At 35.8% G+C, this 18731-nt stretch overlaps 2 protein-coding genes across 2 annotated transcripts; one reads left to right on the top strand and one right to left on the bottom strand.

Annotated features, from left to right (window-relative positions):
* Positions 1–4751: 4751 nt before the first annotated feature.
* LOC132304226 (D-cysteine desulfhydrase 2, mitochondrial) lies at positions 4752–9913 on the bottom strand. The gene is made up of 7 exons (XM_059801806.1): positions 9675–9913; positions 8400–8729; positions 7836–7878; positions 7360–7704; positions 6160–6289; positions 5855–6031; positions 4752–5100 (listed from the first exon to the last, which is right to left on the bottom strand). The coding sequence occupies exons 1-7, from the start codon at positions 9759–9761 to the stop codon at positions 4860–4862; spliced, it is 1353 nt and encodes a 450-aa protein (XP_059657789.1). The 5' UTR covers positions 9762–9913; the 3' UTR covers positions 4752–4859.
* A 1047-nt stretch (positions 9914–10960) lies between these two features.
* On the top strand, positions 10961–17752 carry LOC132304225 (uncharacterized). Its single transcript, XM_059801805.1, has 15 exons — positions 10961–11493; positions 12407–12583; positions 12671–12795; positions 12873–13017; positions 13359–13508; positions 13596–13649; positions 14883–14978; positions 15055–15114; positions 15260–15334; positions 15412–15465; positions 15593–15694; positions 15865–16551; positions 16649–16786; positions 16926–17033; positions 17279–17752. Exons 1-15 carry the CDS (start codon positions 11074–11076, stop codon positions 17426–17428), a joined length of 2541 nt encoding a protein of 846 aa, XP_059657788.1. The 5' UTR covers positions 10961–11073; the 3' UTR covers positions 17429–17752.
* The last annotated feature ends 979 nt before the right edge of the window (positions 17753–18731 follow it).

The raw sequence follows: 18731 nt of genomic DNA, 5'->3' as shown, positions 1-18731 counted from the left end.
GAGTTCTCGCACCCTAACTCTTCTTCCTCCCCTTGCTCTTTGTTTGGCTGTCTATATTCTCACATACCAACCTTACAAATCCTAGCATTCATATTTAATGAGTTATAATAGAGCCTAGATACCAAATTTTCGACCTGGAAGACAAAATGGGTTCAAATAATTTTATTTTATTATTATTTGAAAAAGAAGAAGAAGCATAACACAACTAAAATCGGGTCACACAAAAAACCGGTGAAACCATTAAGAACCAGAAAACCGTTAAGAATCGGAATAGACCTAATAATTATATAATTACTAAAATATATGTTTATAGTTACCCAAAAGATATATATATATATATATATGCCTATTTATGTTTGTTTTGCTGTAAATGTGGCCCAAGGTCGAATAATCACATGTTTTCAAATTATAAATATATACTAAATAAAAAATAAAAAAATGAGAAAACGTAAACCACACACCACACAATATGCAAAAATTTACGTCATTTAACGTATAACCTACTGTAAATATTGATTAAAAAATTTCACCATGCAATGAAAAATCGAGATTACGAGTTCTCATACCCCCAACCCTTGTTCCTCTCCTTCCTCTTTGTTTGGCTGTCTATATTCTCTTTTCTGAATTTCTGACCTGGAAGACAAAATGGGTTCAAATAATTTTATTTTATTATTATTTTTTAAAAAACAAAAACCCTGAGACAACCAAAATCGGGTCACATATGTAGGAGTGCACAAAGAACTAGTGGAACAATTAAGAACCAGAATCAGTACTTCGATTCCAATTCTTAACGGTTCCGGTTCCAAAATTTTGAAACAGTTAAGAACCGGAACAACCCTAATAATTATATATATTATTTTTTAATTATATAATTACTAATATATATGTCTATATTTACCGAAAAGATATATATATATGTCTATTTATGCTTGTTTGGCCGTAGATGTGGCCCAAGGTCAAGTCAAGATATTTCTATAAATAAAAAAAATAAAACAAAAACAGGGGGTCAGAATCGAATCGAATCGGTTCGGTTTCGGTTCCATATTTCAGTGGTTTCTGTTCTAATTTTTAGAAATTGTTAAGAATGGTTCCGATTATTTTAAAAATTGTACCAAACCGAACCATATGCACACAAAATCCGGATAACCGCTTAAAAAAAAAGAGTAAAAACCTTAAGACAACCATTGTTCTAATCTCATTCTAAATCTCTTCCATTGCAATGACTGCCCGGCGCCACAGAGATTTGATTATGGTGTTAAAAGTTACACATTTAGTTCTATAGTTTTAAAATTAAAGAAACTTCTAGTAATAAAGTGCAAAAAAGTTGCAAACTACTCAAGTACCCATGTCTAGAACACGTGTGCCGGAAATTGAGATTAAAATAAAATCTCAAGTCCGACATGTGATTTCCAATGCCTCCACCACCTTAATCATATTAGTTTTATGTTGTCTTTGTTATTCTCTACGTCCATGTTTTCCTTTTGCATTATATATATATATATATATATATATATATATCTATCTATCTATTTGTTGTCAATACAATTCCATGTTATGTGAAGATGGTACATCATATTGTAATAACAAAGATCTGGAAAGTATTAAGTATGGGGTCCCTCTCTGTTCACTTGTCCTTAAAGGTTTTGGTCACATGAATATGAATTTGACAGAACCATATAGGGCATGATTTTACAATTCCAATTTAATTGACCCGGGGCTGCCACTGCAGTGACAAATCATATAAAGTAAAAGTGGAGAGCAAATCATATATATACTTTGCATATATACATACATATATATATATGTGTGTGTGTATTGTCTAAATATATTTCTTTAAATTATAATTAGAAATTCAATATCCGTAATTGAGTTAGATGTCTAATTGCAAACAAAGCATATGCTCCAAGGGCATTCAAACTATTGAGTTAGGGCAATAGTGGGTTTTTCTGTAATTTCAATAGAGATAATATTAAAATTTTATAAAACTCGAACCCTCACGGCTCTTTTAAAAGAGAGATTATAACAGTGAACTAATCGTCCTCTAATTATTATTATTATTATTTTCAAGACAAGAAGCGTTAGAAGTTAGATTAGTAGGCGTAAAAAGTTAAAACCAGACACTCTAAAGTTCACCAAATCCACTAATATATTGGGTTAACAAGACATCTTCATGGTCCTCTATTTATTTAATATTCATATTTGTCTCATTCAAAAGCTTAATATTAATTAATGTTCATGCAGTAGCAGCTAGCTTACTAGCTTATGTAGTTTGTGTTCCCCATTCTTTCACATAGATCATGGGTCACAATCCTCTCTCTCTCTATATATGTATATTATATATAGATATATATCAATAATTATATTTGATGCTACAAAAAGTAAGTGAAAGGGATGTCTCCCCACCCTTTTAAAGACGTTTTGCTGCAGTATGTTCCAAGTCCAAGCACACAAGAAACATTCCCTTGTGTTGGTGAGTCAGCCCCACCCACATTAGCCTTTCTATGAGCACCTCAGCATTCAACATGTGCTCTCTACTCTTCAATTATCAAACTAAACTTTGCCTAAAAGGAGGCAATTTTTCTGCATTTACCTAACTTTTTCAATGGTGCAGACTTCCAGCTAAACTGTAAAGTCTTTGGTGAAAAAAAAAAAAAAAGAAAGAAAAATGATAAGATCATGCACCCTTAAGGGACATATATATACATATATGTGAAGTGTTCATCACTGGGAGAAGACAAGGAAACACAAGATTCGAATTAAATTCCATGGTTCTTGCAGTGGTCCATTTTCCTTTTAGATGTCATTCAGAAAGTGCTCTTATGCTCTTCTTGATTGCTGAGAAATTGCAAGAAAAGTATTCACAAACTAGAAATCTTTTGAAGGGTTGAGCTTCTCTATTTCTTTCCATCTTTTCCAATGTTTTCTCACAAACCAAACAAGCACAATAACTATTTTTTGAAATAGGAGGGGGAGAAGGGAAAGACAATTTCAGAACATTATGACCCTACTGGCCTACTTTTAACAAATAATGGTCTCACTTTTCACCAATGGTAAGTACTGTTAGGCATACAAAGTGCCTGAAGTTCTTCATTCTTTTAACACTAAGGGTCTGCGAGTGGGACAAGATATGTGCATTGGACCATACTTATCTGCTTCCCTTGTTTCCAGGAATGTTAGCCTAATTTGTGACCTAAAAGGGAGGCTGCCATCACCATTCTAAGTATTGGTCTAATATTTTTTAGGGTTAATGAAGAGCATTATAATCTCGGAAATGCCGTCACACGCCGTGTCCCGGGATGGTGCTTTAATTGCTGTGTGTTGGAGATCATGGTTTCATACCTACTTTATTAACTTGGGAATGAGATTCTAGATGGCTCAATTATATGTTATATGTTAATCGCATTGTTTATTCGAAATTAACACTGTGATCAAGAATGTTCATACATAAAATTATATGGCAAGCCCAATGCAATGACATAGTTACTTTTCTACTTCCCAGACAAGCACAAAAACACAAATGCTTTCTTTGTCATGATGTTCTTGAAGGCATAACAGATAAATGAGATGATCTTTAATAGATAGCAAAGCACCAAAAGTTGCCAGTAGTTTCAGGAATCCAAATTGGAAATCTTTCTGAAAGAAAAAATTAATGGGCCCAAACTTGATTTTGCATAAGAATACAATCTGACCCCCAATGATAAGTTACCTGGTTAGACTATTAATCATTCACTTGTGGGCCCTAATTCCTCTAATTGTCTTGTGCCTAACCAAAACCAAAACACACACACACACAAATTGTTGTGTGTATGTATGAAATTAATGTGCCTCTCTCCTGCTAATGCATCAAAATTTTCTGAAAAATACATGTTTAGGCAGTATGCCTACCCAATAAAAACACCATGGCAGTTCAATGGTACTATGCACCAAGAATTACTGTTGAAGAAATTTTCACCCACGGCAAAAGGTTGCCCAAGCCAATGACTTCAAGAATTCAACACACCTTTGTCCTTGGCCAAACTTAAATCCTTCCTACACTGGTCTCAAAAGTCTTTCTTCATCAAGTAATCTACTAGACCTCGAACCCTGTCCAAAGAGTTGGGAGTACAAGTAGATTCTGAACCCAAATAGGCTTGCAAGGATTGGTACTGGCCTCAAAGTGACAACAGATACAACAAGGCTAAAACCCCTTTGTGAACCTACACAAACCGATCACAACCTACTCTTATCCGAACTGAGCTAATTTTTCTTTTCTCTCATGTTTTCATAGGAAACTGAACAAAAGGCTGAATTACGTAGTATTGTCTTTTCCTTTCTCTCATTAAATCTGCAAATCAAACAAAGCATTTGATCCTATCTCCCACTCAGGACCAGTACGAGGTGATAAAACATTATTGTAATAACATCTATCAGATGCTAACTAGTGGAGTGCCTACATGCAACATGATGCAATAATTTCTCATTATGATTGGGACGATCACCAACAGTAATGCAATTTATAGTATGCTATGGCTTAAACTATCAAACTCAGGTTTGATCAAGCGTAATGCATTGGTGTCCAGACTAACTAGTTAGTTGCTTGTACCCACAAGCCAATTCACAGCACAAAGTTCCTGATTATTTTTAATTTTTTATTATTTTATTTCTGTATATATATATATATATATATATTGCTAGACTAACATGAACAGACCAAGTAACTCTGGCATGCGAATCAAGAATATGCTGAGGAAATGAAAAAGGCAAGATACAGATTGCATTGCACAAATCAAGTTTCATTTCCAATATAATACATAATTCAAAGTATTCATGTAGAAAATAATGTCTGTATATATATTTTTTTGTTCTGGAGAACAATTTATTCACCGTTCTTTATTTTTGAGTGTGTGGAAGTAAGACTTGTACCGCTGCGCTAAACCAAACATGCCGAGTGTACCACCAGTGTGAAGCATCACTACTGCTGCACCTCCTTTTGCCGCCTCGAGGCCAAGTTGTGTAGCTAGTTCCCAAGCAGCTAATGTATACACAGGATCCACTGGAACACCAGTTTGCTGAGCAATTTGTTGGCATGCCTTAACTTCTCCTGTCAACACATTACCAAACCTGAAAGGTAGAACAACAAAGAGACCTCTTGATTAAGAATACTTATTCAAACATATACAACTCAACACAAAATAAAAATATGTAGTGTGGGGTAGGATTGTATTAATTGGCAAAAGAGGGGAGAAAATTTTGAGGGCCGTACACGCAGGAGCTATTTAGCATTCCATATAAGATAGAAGTTGTATCAGAATCAGGCAACCAAGAAAGTATAAAATAGGGTTTGACAGAACAAAGTACACTTAAATGCAATACAGAACTTGAACCAAGGTGTCATAAATCATCAGTGAATGTTTTTATTTCTATTCTTTAATTCACATGTTAAAAGAAAGTATCACTGTAAAAATGTGCAATACAACATCATAGAAAACGCAGATACTTAAATTGTGATGACAAAATGCTGCTCAAATTAATTGTATAGTTTGCATTTTGGAAATGTTAACAACCAACTCCTCTAAAAGTTTAAATTGTCAAAGATGGTGGCCAACCAAACACCCACCATAAGGACACCATGAGCTCAAGTTGTAATTGTTGGAATAATGCTGAGATAAACATTACCCTCTCAAACATAATGATAATACTTGATTGCACTAAAAGCTTTTAGAGGATGTGGACTATTAAACCTATCCCTTACCCCCTAACCAAACACATGCAGAGGAAAGTAAAAATAAAAAAAATAAAAAGAACAACCACCACCACGGCAGCAGCAGAAAAGAGAAGTGGAAGCTGTTGTCAAGGCCATACGCATAGCACTTACTTTCTCGGGCAGCTACGTTCTACCCAGTGCACAACTCCACCATTCACTCTGCTTAAGACTTCATCCACAAGAGGAAAAGCACAACACCTCCGGAAATCAGAAACCAAGCGTTCTTCCTGTTTTCTGTATCCATCTATAGAATCAGCTAGCATCACCGCAGTTACCTCCCATGGGAGCCTAATAGAAAAATGGGGGAAAGAAAAGGAAAGAGAAGTGATTGTTCAAGTGCTGCTGCAATACTAGGTTCTATAATGCTCAGTCTTATGTGAACGTATTAAATCAGCCATAAGTTGATGAACACAAACCCTAAACATATGGACCCAAGTCCTAGACCAACAGCTGTTGTCCCAGTACCAGCATCAACAACAAATTTTAAGGCCTGCTCTTTTCCAAGTAAATGATTCTGGGATAAATACTGAACAAGGCGAATTACACCTGTGAGAGAGAGAAACTGTTAAAAAAATAAATAGATAGATAAATAAATTAGCATAATAACTGTATCAATTAAGTGGCTACCATGTCAATGAAACAAGAACGAACAAAGACAAACAAATAAACAACTAATGCAAATTTGACAAATACATCAGATGGAAGAACAACCAAATATATCAGCAAACAATATGAAGTAAACATTCTGAAGGTAGGTAAAAATTAATTTTCCTTGACCATTCTATTTAGTACACCGCAAACCATGAACTGGTGGTAATTTGTGAATCAGCATTTGCATTCCTATCCAAGAAAAAGAGAATCAACAGGATGACCATGACCATATGCACATATATTCTTGATTGTTTTGGAAATATTTCCTCAGATCAGTTGGAAGGATTTTTATTTTTTTTTTCAAAAATTATTACTCAAAAGGTCAATATGAGCTATACCTTACATCATCTATAATACAATGTTGATGTTACAAGCACATTTGAATGACCCAACAATTCTATTTTTTCTTTTTTTCCTTTTTTATGCAGCAAAAAGGACCATGTGGCTACTTGATTTCAGAAGCCATGACCAGTTTACCCAAGCAGCAGGATCTGTAGCATAGCTCATGAGACAACCCCTGCCCTCTCATGCACACCTAAGCACATAGATAACATAAGCCAGCAGCACTATAGAAGCATTAATGATTCCAACACAATAGGCATCATTCCCGTACGCATTCCAAGAAGTGCAGCGCCAATGCTTAGCCTCCGTGCATGGTATTGATCCATAATCGTGTTCTTCGAGCCACTTGATTCCATGTGCATGTCTGAACCCAAGACAAAATTCCATGTTTGGGCACACGACATGCTAACAGAACACAGACAGTCCACTTGACTAGTATGCATGCCCCTTAACCCATAAAGTTGCCACATAGGCATAGTTCAAGCCTCCAACCCAAAGGCTTTGCGCAATGCCAGCGATCCAAGGCCCTCCGATGGCATTGTACATGGGATGAGCTCTTTGCTCTCACACATGCAAATAAAACATGCAAACAAAGAAATACAAGAATACAATTTTGCAATCACCTAGTAATCCTACAGCATCTCCAGCGCCTTCATTGACAATAACAACCTTTTTTGAATTTTCAGCATGTCTATGAGCATTAATTCGCTCACAGTCTGACTTTCCAGATGTTGGGACTGTAAAGGAAGCCTCAAAGATATCGCTGAGCCGTATAACAGAATCGCTGCTGCCTGCCAACAAATTTGCATGCCTTGCAATCATTTCCTCCCTCTTTGCATAAAGAGATCTTGGAACATAAGTAACATTTCCATATAGCATGGAAATAAGATTGTAGCCAGTAGGAATTTCAGGCTGTTCTCCTCTGAGAAGCAAATGTGAAGTCAGTCCTTTCTCCGCACATGAAACAGCTGCCATATCCATATGTGAAGCCAATGATTAGAAACTTCATTCTAGAACTCAATTCAGCAAGATAATGAAGCTGAATTTCAAGGAAACAAAAATCAGGAAAAATGTATTACTGCAAGAATGGACTACCTACCAACAGCTGCTGCATGTGCACTTTGGCAACCTCCACATGTAACCTAGAAAATGTCCCAATTGGATATTACATGATCCTGGAAGTGACTCAAAATCCTAGGAATAAGTCTCAAAGGTGCTAGGAGCCTAGGAGTACACAAATCACGAAAAAAAAAGAAAAGAAAAATGCAATAACAATGAACAGCTGAGACCCAACAATAAAATAAGCTCCTCTATGCTAAAAGTAAAACTGACACAATTCAGTATCAAATAAGTCTGCGTCAATTTTAAAAGTCTATATTGTGTACTTGTTCCAAGTGTGCAAGCCGACATAGAGAACATAAAAAAATTTCGTCCAAGACTTGTTATTAGGTATTCTCATGCTCACAATCCCATCAACTAAACATGGTCAAACCCCTGAATTTGTGCCACATGCTTGCAGATAGAAATGTCGCTTATCAAATTAGAAAATAACTGATATTCCTAAACACGTGGCAAGTAAACGAAGAGTCTATATTTCAATTCAACAAACAAGTACATCTTACAGAATTGAGCTGCTGTGAACCCAGAATAAATATGAACTCACCACATCAGTTACTGAATGATCTTCAATGAGAGGAAACAGTCCATCCAGTTTTCTTGCCTTATTACCATTTACCAGTGGGTGCAACAAATCATCCCTCACAACATAAAAGGACGGGCGGCATTGATTGCTATTTTCCACAATACTATCACCCAAAGATGGATGAGTATTGTTTATGAATGAGAGATTTCCAAATGGTCCGCCTCCATGTTGTATTTGCATGTCAGATACCATTACTTGGTGAATTTTGGCATCTGGTTGTGGCAATGTCCATCTTCTGTCAAGTAACTTTGCTATGAAGTCTTTACCACACAGTTTGACTCCGGAAACACCCTAAAATTGTTGGAGGAAGTTGATCAACTCCGAATCACAAATGAAACAATACTTATTTCTTCTAATCGAATAAGAGAGCCATATGCATATTGAGAATTCAAGAAAATGCAACATGTTCAGAAATAGAAGAATTTAACTATGAGGGATAAATTGTACACATAAGAAATCCCTGTGACCTCAACTTGTGAAGACAGTGAAGTATAGACAATAGCACAACAATTTACAACTATCAATCACAAACAAAAGCTCCCCTCGAGCCGGTATATGCACGTACCCTATGATTTGGACAATGAGGGCTAACAACTAGCCTAGTGCACGAGGCTCCCGCCATTGCGGGTATTGAGGAGAGTCAGATGTATGCAGCCTTACCTCTGCAAAGAAGTTTTCAATTTCGAACCCGTGACCACTAGGTCAAAATGGAGCAACCTTACCATTTCATGATTTGGACAATGAAAAATTAAATATTCCTGCCTCACTTTGAAGTGCTGTTCAATGTGTTCCAAACCATAGCCTAATTTGATGCTACTTTGTGTTGAGATGGAGCAATCATGAATGACCCAAATTACTTATCCAAGAAAAAAGAAATCTACTTGCAAACGGCATTTGATTTATAAGGATTGTCAAATCAGAAAAGTGCCTCTACATAATTGGCCTTCTGTTATAGCCATCCAATGTGAAATTTCTCTGTTTGAACTGAGAACTTTGTGTTTCCTAATATCTGATAATCACAATCATTACCTTGTTTAGTTCACTAACGGGTTTTATTTGCACAGACTAAATTCCAGTCATTACATTATCTCTGACCCATCGTTCCAACTTTACTGTTTTCACTAATAATCAGTTAATCAGATATAAACCCACCAAGAATTCAATTAAAACATTGTTGTATTGAATCCATAAATATGAAAAAACATATTATATACATAGAGAGAGAGAGACGGAGACCTGAAGACTATTTGGGTATTGCCCAGAATGAAACTCGTTTTTCAGGGCTGCAATGGCAGAGTTCCTCGGTAGGTTTTGAAGTTTCATTTTGTGCTTCCGACCGTTCAAGCCTTCTGTTCTTTATAGCCCAAAAGCATGGGATTTTAATCATTTTATATAATTTCAGGGAAACCCATAACAGATGATGGTATCACTATTGGCGCTCCAGAAAGTGCTGCGCGCACTCTTTTACTTCTGTTCACAAAACTACCCTTAAAACTCCGAGCCTCCAAGGAGGGTTCGATCCGGACTCCAACCAATATAAAAAAAATTTGGAGTTTCAAACTTAAACTCGAGCCTCCTGGCGTATTTGGTAGAGTTTTCAGTTTTTATTTTTTATTTTTCAGTGAGTGATTAGATGTGATCATATTCAAGTCTTCTTCTTTTTAATATTTTTATTAAATCAAATCGGATTAAATTAGAATAATCATATACATTATGAAACTTGATTAATTTAGAATAGTCATATACATTATAAAACCGGATCAATTTAGAATAATCATACAAACTATAGAATCAAACTGAACTAATCATATAAACTATGGCATCCAACTGAATTAGATACAGTTCTACTCATTACAATGGTTTAATTTAATTTTAATAAACACCCTAATTTTAATAGTGAAATTTGAGTAACTCATGATTAAATGTAATGTGGATGCATTGTTTTTCTTGTCGAACCGTGTTGGTGGTGGAGGGGCTGTCTTCCGGAATTTCCCCTTTCACATTGTCTAATGCTTCCCAGGCCGAGGCTATCTTTTTTCGTAAAGTAGTCTTGTGGGCTTTATCTCAGTGTTATGATAAGGTTTGATTTGAATGTGATTCGTTGCTGGTGATTCAGGCTGTGAATGGCGAGAATGGTGGCCTGGTTGAGATTCATTATCTTTCTTTTGATAAGTCATGTTTGTCAGCATGGCAACGGAGTCATTTATGTGCTTGTTAAGCTTTCTCGGACTTATATTACAAGTGATATTGCTCTTATTCATAATCATGCTGATATTTTGGATTTGGCAGCAAAAGGTTATTTGTGTTGATGCTGTTGCTGTTTGTTTGCCGAAAAACAAAAAAAAAAAAAAAAATGCTCGGAATCATAATATAAATAAAAAATTTCGCTTGGGATGACAGGTCAAATGAAAATTATGAAATCCCTAGAATCAGGCTTCAAAATGTTGTACCTTTAGGAAAAACTACCCTTCATTAAAACAGTTCCAAAGTACAACCCTACAATCCACAACGTCATCACCGCTTTAACACCGTCTGTCTCTACGATGTTCTGTTTAGGGTTTTTCTAGGGTTTCCCTCTGTACCTTTAAGCTCATCAACTTTGCGAGGGGGAGAGAGAAAGAGAGACGAAGCAACCATGTCGACCCCTTCTCGTCACTCCGTCACCGGAATCTCATCGGAATCAGTGTCTGCCTCAGGCCGGACAGCAGAGAAGCTGAGCCTACCGGCACTGCAATCAAAGATGAAGTGCGACCCAGAAGGCTACGAGACCGAGCTCAACCTCCTCTACAGTCAATTCAAGTCCTCCATCGAGCTCTTCCACCAACAGGCGGCTCTAAACTTCACCTCCATCAGCGGCATCGGCAGCGACCCCACCGTCGCCAAGGACCTCGGCGAACGAGCCATGTTCTTGGCCCATGTCACTCCGTTCTACCCTAAACAGCTCTCTCAGTTCCCCAATCAGCTCGCCGATTTGCTCCGCTCTGCAGGTCGGTCACTTCCGTCGTCACTTCGCTGTCAAGTCACTCAAGCTTTGATACTTCTCATCAATCGCAAGGTATTGCAGAACTGTCAGATTTCATTTGGGAAAGGGAATTCACTTGATTGTTGGGTTTTAGGTTGTCAAAATTTTGAGTTAATACAATTGAATTATTTAGCTTAATATCGTTGGAAATCAATCATATAGAATTTTCATCACTTTTGATATTGCTGTTATTTAGCTTAAACTCTTTAAGATTTGATTCTTCTCATCAATCGCAAGGTACTCCGACCCTGTCAGATTTCATTTGTTGTTAAAAGCTTTGGCCTTTACTGATATTTGGGTTGTTAGAAATAATACTGAGTTGGGTTTGCTTGCGAGAAAATGTTGGAAAAGAGAAGTCAGTTGATTTGATTGTTGGGTTTTAGGTTGTCAAAATTTTTAGTTAGTACAATTGAATTATTTTGCTTAATTATAGTTGGGTATCAATCAGATATAGAATTTTCATCAGTTTTGGTATTGTTGTTATCAGTGATTGCTGAGAAAATGTACAAAGAGGAAATATTTTAGAAATATTGAATGCTTGAAATGTTAGAAAAGAGAAGTCACTTGATTGCAGGGTTTTAGGTTGCCAAAATTTTGAGTTAGTACAATTGAATTATTTAGCTTAATTGTGGTTGAAACTCAATCATATAGAATTTTCATCACTTTTGGCATTGTTGTGATCGGTTATTGCTGATAAAATGTTGGAAAAGGAAATATTTTGAAATATCGAATGCTTTGTTTTGTTATTCAGATGATTAGTATTTAGGGAACAACCATTGTCTTAGTTAAGTATATTTTGTTCTTAAAAAAGAACTCTTATTATCAGAAATTATAACGAATGTAACAGGAGATTTAGAGTTTAATTTGTTTAATCTTCTAGGGAATGAATGGTAGGGGGTTTTGGGTATTGTTTTATTTGATTTTGATTTAATTGTTGGTTTGGTAGATGGTTGATATTGGGGAGACTCTTGCGCTGTTCATGGAGCTTCAGACTCTAGGGGACAGGGTTTTGAAGAAATTGGCATTCTCGCATGTTATTCATAGTATTAGGCGTATGAATCAGAAGCATAAAAATGAAGCAAAGAACCGGGCTCTTCAGAACATTTTGTTTGCAATGCTACAGGTTCTTAACGTTCTTAGCTTTTATAATGTGTCCATAGATTTATTTGTATTGGTTTAGATTTAATGTGAAATGCATTTATTTTTAAAGCAAGAAGATGAAGCAAAAGCGAAACGATCTCTTACCACACTTTGCGACCTTCATCGGAGAAAGGTGTGGTCTGATGAAAGAACAGCCAATGCGATATGTACAGCATGTTTTCATACATCGTCAAGGTATATATATTTCTTAGATGTTATATCATTTCCAATCTTGAATTTGACAAAGCTGCCTTTAAAATTGAATTTCGCAGGATCATGATTGCTGCTCTTTCATTTCTTCTTGATTGTGAGAAGATTGATGACGACGACGACGATGATAGTGATGGTTCAAGCAGTGATGATGATTTGACTACTCAACAGCCACATGTTATTATTAATAGAGAAGCCATCTATAAGGTCAGTTACAGGCAGCAAGACCTTTCTCAGGTTCATAGTCATTTCTTAGATATCTTGAGAAGCTGATTCTTTCTATGAGACTGGTTGGAGACTTTCACAAAATTTTAGTACAGAAGACCTCTCTCTGATATATTGTTGTGATTGGTAATTATTTACAGATATTTTGCATCTGCTTGTCTAGCATTCTAACTGCATAACTTGCAATGCGTACTGCATAAGGAATTTTTTTTCTTTCATCATAATTTCAGCTCTCTGATGGTGTTTTCAAACAAGATTTCAGAAAACATATACTCCATACTAACTTTCATGGCAGGTTAATTTATGTTTATTTGAATTCTTAGGCAAACCATAAAGGTACAGTTTCTAGTAAAAAGAAAAAGAAAGCAAAATTGGAGCGTGCCATTCGTAGCATGAAAAGGCAGCAGCGGATGTCATCAGAAACCAGTAATTCGAATTACTATTCACCACTCAACCATCTGAAAGATGCTCAGGTTTGTCAGTCCTCCATATAATATGTAGTAATATTAATTTTAGCTGTACAATTAAAAGAAGAATGCTAATTTATTTTCTTGCTTTAGGGATTTGCAGAGAAGCTCTTTTCTCGCCTTCAAACTTGCAACGAACGGTTCGAGGTAGTAGCTCTTCACCAATTTGGTATATATTACTTTAGCTCCACGTTTTCTATTTCATGTTTTCCCCCTAAACCAGTGTCTCATTTTCTGGTACTATTTGCAGGTTAATTTTTTTTTTTTCTCCAGGTGTTTCTTGCCTATCTGTCTTTCTATTTTGGGTCTGGCTATTTGGGATTATTTTTTTAGTATAGTTAGTGATTGAAACCAGATTTGAGAGGAAGAAAAACGGGGAAGGGATTGTTCTTGATGGAAAACGGTAAGAGAGAGATGTAATTTATCAAAAAAACGGTAAGAGAGAGATGTAATTTATCAAAAAAATGGTAAGAGAGAGATGTAGCTGGATAATGAGAGAATAGGGGGAAAATGTTTTTCTCTAAAAATGACTTTGGGTATGAAAAAAAGATAAATTGTGTCTTCTGTTCGTTGAAAATCCACCATGCTTGGCATCTTCTGTTCGTAATTCAAGAAAGAAATATTCTGCTTAGGCTGTGGGTTCACATTTCATTCTGAATCAATTTTTATTTTTGTGTCTTTTTACTTGTTTGCTATCTTGATTTGAAACGATGTGTGGGTCATTTTCTGCATCTGTTGTTAGGCCCAAGTAGTGGTTGAAAGGAGACTTTGAATGAGTTCTTGTTGGTTGATTTTCTTGATTTTTGTCTATTGCTCAACTCATCAGGTTTTGTAGTAAATGAAGAAATAAAAATTAAAAATTGAAAATATAAACAATGAAGAAGAATGAAGACAGTAGAATGGTTCTTTTGTTATTTTGTTTTTGCATTTTCTTGAATGCTTGATTGTAATTCTCAAATAGGGCCTTAGGTTCTTGTAGGTTCTCTAAGGAAGACTGTATGGTTGCTTGCAACCTTGTGGCATTTTGCCTTGCTTCCCTCCATTGAGAGAGCACCTGTACAGATTTTACTTTTCTTATAAACTTGCCCTTTTCACCGGAAAAAAAGACGGTAGGATGGTTCACTTATTGTGAAAAAAGGAAGTACAACATTTTCAAAAATTGAGCAGATTCATTCACGAAAATCCTTATTGTTGAAGGAAATTTTGGTTTATGGTTCTTTATAATACGCCAGACAGCAGTATCCATCAAGAAGCAACCTATTGCCTTGCCTTAAGCAGAGCTTGTCCTAGTTTGTTTGCTCCTATGATGAGTTCTAGCTTTGTGTTTTGTATTTTTTAAATGATTTCCTACCGAAGTGCAATTTTTGCTTGTCACTTCAGGTTAAGATGATGCTGTTGAAAGTAATTGCTCGAACTGTTGGGCTTCATCGCTTGATTTTACTGAACTTCTATCATTTCCTTCAGAAATACGTTCAGGTATGCTGTTTCACTTACGCATTGAAGATCATTTTTCTTTTTTGAATTAGTAGTATGACTATATTGGCATTTGCAGCCCCATCAACGTGATGTGACAAGTTTACTAGCAGCAGCTGCTCAGGCTTGCCATGATATGGTATGGTAAACATTAGCTTGATGAGATCTTATCACTGTAATACGTAGTTCTACAATCAAATTACTTCTTCTTGTTCCCCTTTTCATCTTTTAATAAACCTTCCATAGTCCCTACGTTTTCTTAAGGGAATTCTTCTTTTGAGTAGGTGCCACCAGATGCAGTTGAACCACTATTCAGACAAATAGTCAATCAATTTGTTCATGATCGTTCACGAACAGAGGTATCACTTTATTGCTTCCTAATAATAGTATTTCCTTAACATGCAGTAAATTTATTTTCTACATTTTCTTTTGTCAGGCCATAGCTGTTGGATTGAATGTGGTGAGGGAGATATGCATGCGCATGCCTTTGGTATACTTCCATCCGAAACCTTGATTATGAGATGTGCATAACTATATTTTAGTTTTACCAATGATTTAGTGCAAGTCACTGAAAATATTTCTTTTTCTTATTTCTGAATATGCTTTATGGCAATTAGTTGATGACAGAGGACTTGCTGCAAGATCTTGTACTATATAGGAAATCACATGAGAAGGCAGTTTCCTCAGCTGCTCGTTCGCTCGTTAGTCTGTTCAGAGAGGTACTATGAAGAAGTGGTTGGATTTGCTCTCTCTCTCTCTCTCTCTCTCTCTCTTGCGCGCGTGTGTATGTGCGCGCGCACGTGTATCTGTGCGTGTGTGTGTGTGTGTGTGATGGTCCTGGCTTTTAGGTGGGGTAAGATTCAGATAGACTAACAGAGCTTAATTGCAGGTTTGCCCCTCGCTTCTGATTAAGAAAGATCGTGGACGCCCTACTGACCCAAAGGCAAGGCCAAAAGCATTTGGAGAAGTGAATGTTGCTAGCAATGTACCTGATGTTGAGTTATTACATGATGACAAAGATTTGGATGGCAGTGGTGGTGATGATAGTGATGAACATGAATTTGGTTGCTCTTCTGATGACGATCAAAATGATGAAGAGGTTAATACTGTTAAAGAGGATGGTGGCAGTGATAGCAATGCTAGTCTTGATGAGGAAAACCAGACATTCAGTGACACTAATAGTGGCCTTAATGTAGATACTGAAAGTGACGATGATGAATTGCAAGTAGAAGATGATGTGGCTGAAGATGATAATAACTCCACTGACAATGAGGATAATGTCACTGATGAAGATGATAATGATGAGGACGAGGATGACTATGGCGATGGTGATGAGAGGGACGACTGTGAAGCATCCAATAATTTCCAAAAGAATCCCATGGATAATGAGGTTGGGAAAAAAAAATCTAAAGCACAGAAGAGGAAATTTTCTGATTTTGATGAACAATTGAATGGTGCTGATTCAAGTCTTCGGGCATTAAAGAGATTGGCAGGAGCGAAGCTGCAACCTGCATCATCAGATACAACGGATGGTATTCTTTCTAATGAGGACTTTCAACGAATAAAAAAACTAAAGGTGTGTGTCAACCAAAATTTTATCTGTTTGTTCCACTAAAGTTCCCTGTTGATTTTGCCATGCTTCTTTATTCTTTACTTTGTCTTTTATGGTATAGGCAAAGAAGGAAGCAAAGATTGCTTTAACTCAGCATGGACTCTTAAGAAAAGATTCAGATGCGAGGTCTACTACACCTTTCAAGGTTCCAAGTTCCGATCAACTAAGTCTTAAGAGAGTGGATCCTGACAAACTTGAAGTGAGTTCTCTATTTCTTAGTGGCTCACTTTTCATCCTCCCATTATGGGTCAATGTATAACTAGAGACCAAAAAATATATAGAGAATATATTTGTTAAATTCTCAGGAGTTGTTTTCCTCATTATTTTCTTTTTTGTAGGCTCATATGCGAATAAAGCTAAGCAAGGACGAAAGACTGGCATTGATAAGAGCTGGGAGGGAAGAGACAGGGAAGTACCAGGCTCGTACTGCTATAAAAAAGAAAAAGGTTTGCTTTTACACAATGTTTCTAGATTCTTAGAAATACACAGTACTTCCATTTTTTTCTTGTCCAATCGTAAACCTTCAGTCAGCATTTCGTGTGAGTTATAATTTCCTTGTAAGCCTTGTCCTTGATTGTCGGAGTTAAATGTTTAACATTCTGTGTTTTGAGTTAAAATGTTGAGCAATTTTTAGGGCAGTAGAATTTTGTTGACTACTACATCCTGTTTCTAATGTTTTGATTGTGAACAGACTGGTGGTTTGAGCAATCGGCAGAAAGAGCACAAAAAGGCTATGCCTCTTGCTGCAAAGAGATCGAAGGTAGCAAAATCACGAGTGGAGAAAAAGAAAAAACAGAATCGTTCTGGCAAACAGTTTCGTGGGAGGAAAGCATGGAAGTGATTTGGGTTGTTTTCTGATATTCCTTAATTTAAAAGTCTTATTGTTATCTGCTCTTAAAAATAATGAAACTCACAACTCAGAGAGAGAGAGAGAGCTTGCTTTAGTCACTTTTTAAGCCCTAATGGTTTTTTTTGGAAGAGTAGCCAGGTTTGTAACCAAAGCCCAATGAGTTTTCTTGTTCCTTTTTTTTTTTTTTTTTGAATTAAATTGTATGTTGGTGCTGATTCCTGTAATTGAAAAATTTTCAGTTCTTTTCTGACGTCTTATTTTGGCTCAAGTTGTAAAGTTACACTACTCAGGTGAATTAAGTTCTATTTCTAATTATCTTAAATTGATTATAGTCATATAAGGATCTTGTGGCAATTTTAATAATTTTTGTTACGTCCGTAAAACAAAAGTGAAAGGTAGCCTTTTTATGTACTTGTAGTTGATGTTTTAATGTTATTACATTATTTTTATTTTTCTTTCAATATCACTTCAAATTATCATACTTTGAGGTGATAATTTTTGTTGAGTACACAGCACAATTTGTGTTTTTGGTTACTCAGGCTTCTGTTTGTTGGCGGTAAGTTGTCAACTTCTGTTTGTTTATTATCATAATATCAAACAAGTTCCAAGATTATTGATTTTCTTATTTGAGATTTGGGGTTGAAGTGTGAAAAACATTTCTTGAAGCACCAATATCACCACTTTAAAACCTAACACAACTTTTTATTTTAATTTACACCATGAGTGTTAATTTAATTTAGACGTTTTTTATTTTATTATTTTAGCAGTTCGATGTTTATGTGGGATTGCACGTACAATCTTGTGCACCAAAAGTCCTCATTTTAGAAGAGTTCCATGTTATATATATATATCAAATTTTCACATTATATCAGTAAACTCAAAGAATCAAGATAGAAAATATAAATTGTTAAAATTAAAAAGCGAAGATAGTATAAACATTGCAATTGAAGATGAAAGGGTTCCTCAAAATAACCAATTTTGACACCGAAGATCAATCCATATAAAAAAAGAAGATGGATGGTGATGTGGTAAGTAGAATTGGAGTCCATTGGATATAATCGATGCAAGCTAGTGCTGTGTATATAGATTCACACACACACACATATATATAGGTAAAGTGCAAAAATAAATTAAAAAAAAAATAAAAATTACTATATAAAAAATGTGCAAGAAACACTCCATTTTTTTTAAAATGCATAAAAACTCCTGTATATGTCAATTTTGAACAAATTGTCCAACGATAGTCAATTTTGAACAAATTTTTAGGGTAAATTCCATTTACCTCTCATGAGGT

Source organism: Cornus florida, unplaced genomic scaffold (genome assembly GCF_030987335.1).
Source record: "Cornus florida cultivar Cherokee Brave unplaced genomic scaffold, ASM3098733v1 CherokeeBrave_3.0.0_Hap2_Chr04, whole genome shotgun sequence".
NCBI lineage: Eukaryota > Viridiplantae > Streptophyta > Magnoliopsida > Cornales > Cornaceae > Cornus > Cornus florida.
The sequence above is the reverse complement of the archived record's forward strand: the minus strand, read 5'-3'. Positions and strand labels throughout refer to the sequence as shown.

Coding starts and splice junctions, on each gene's coding strand:
- LOC132304225 (XM_059801805.1), top strand. CDS start 11,074: ATGTCGACCCCTTCTCGTCACTCCGTCACCGGAATCTCATCGGAATCA. Junction 11,494..12,406: donor TACTTCTCATCAATCGCAAG/GTATTGCAGAAC, acceptor TTGGTTTGGTAG/ATGGTTGATATTGGGGAGAC. Junction 16,787..16,925: donor TGGATCCTGACAAACTTGAA/GTGAGTTCTCTA, acceptor TCTTTTTTGTAG/GCTCATATGCGAATAAAGCT.
- LOC132304226 (XM_059801806.1), bottom strand. CDS start 9,761: ATGAAACTTCAAAACCTACCGAGGAACTCTGCCATTGCAGCCCTGAAA. Junction 7,705..7,835: donor TGCACATGCAGCAGCTGTTG/GTAGGTAGTCCA, acceptor TGGATATGGCAG/CTGTTTCATGTGCGGAGAAA. Junction 6,032..6,159: donor CTTGGGTCCATATGTTTAGG/GTTTGTGTTCAT, acceptor TTTTTCTATTAG/GCTCCCATGGGAGGTAACTG.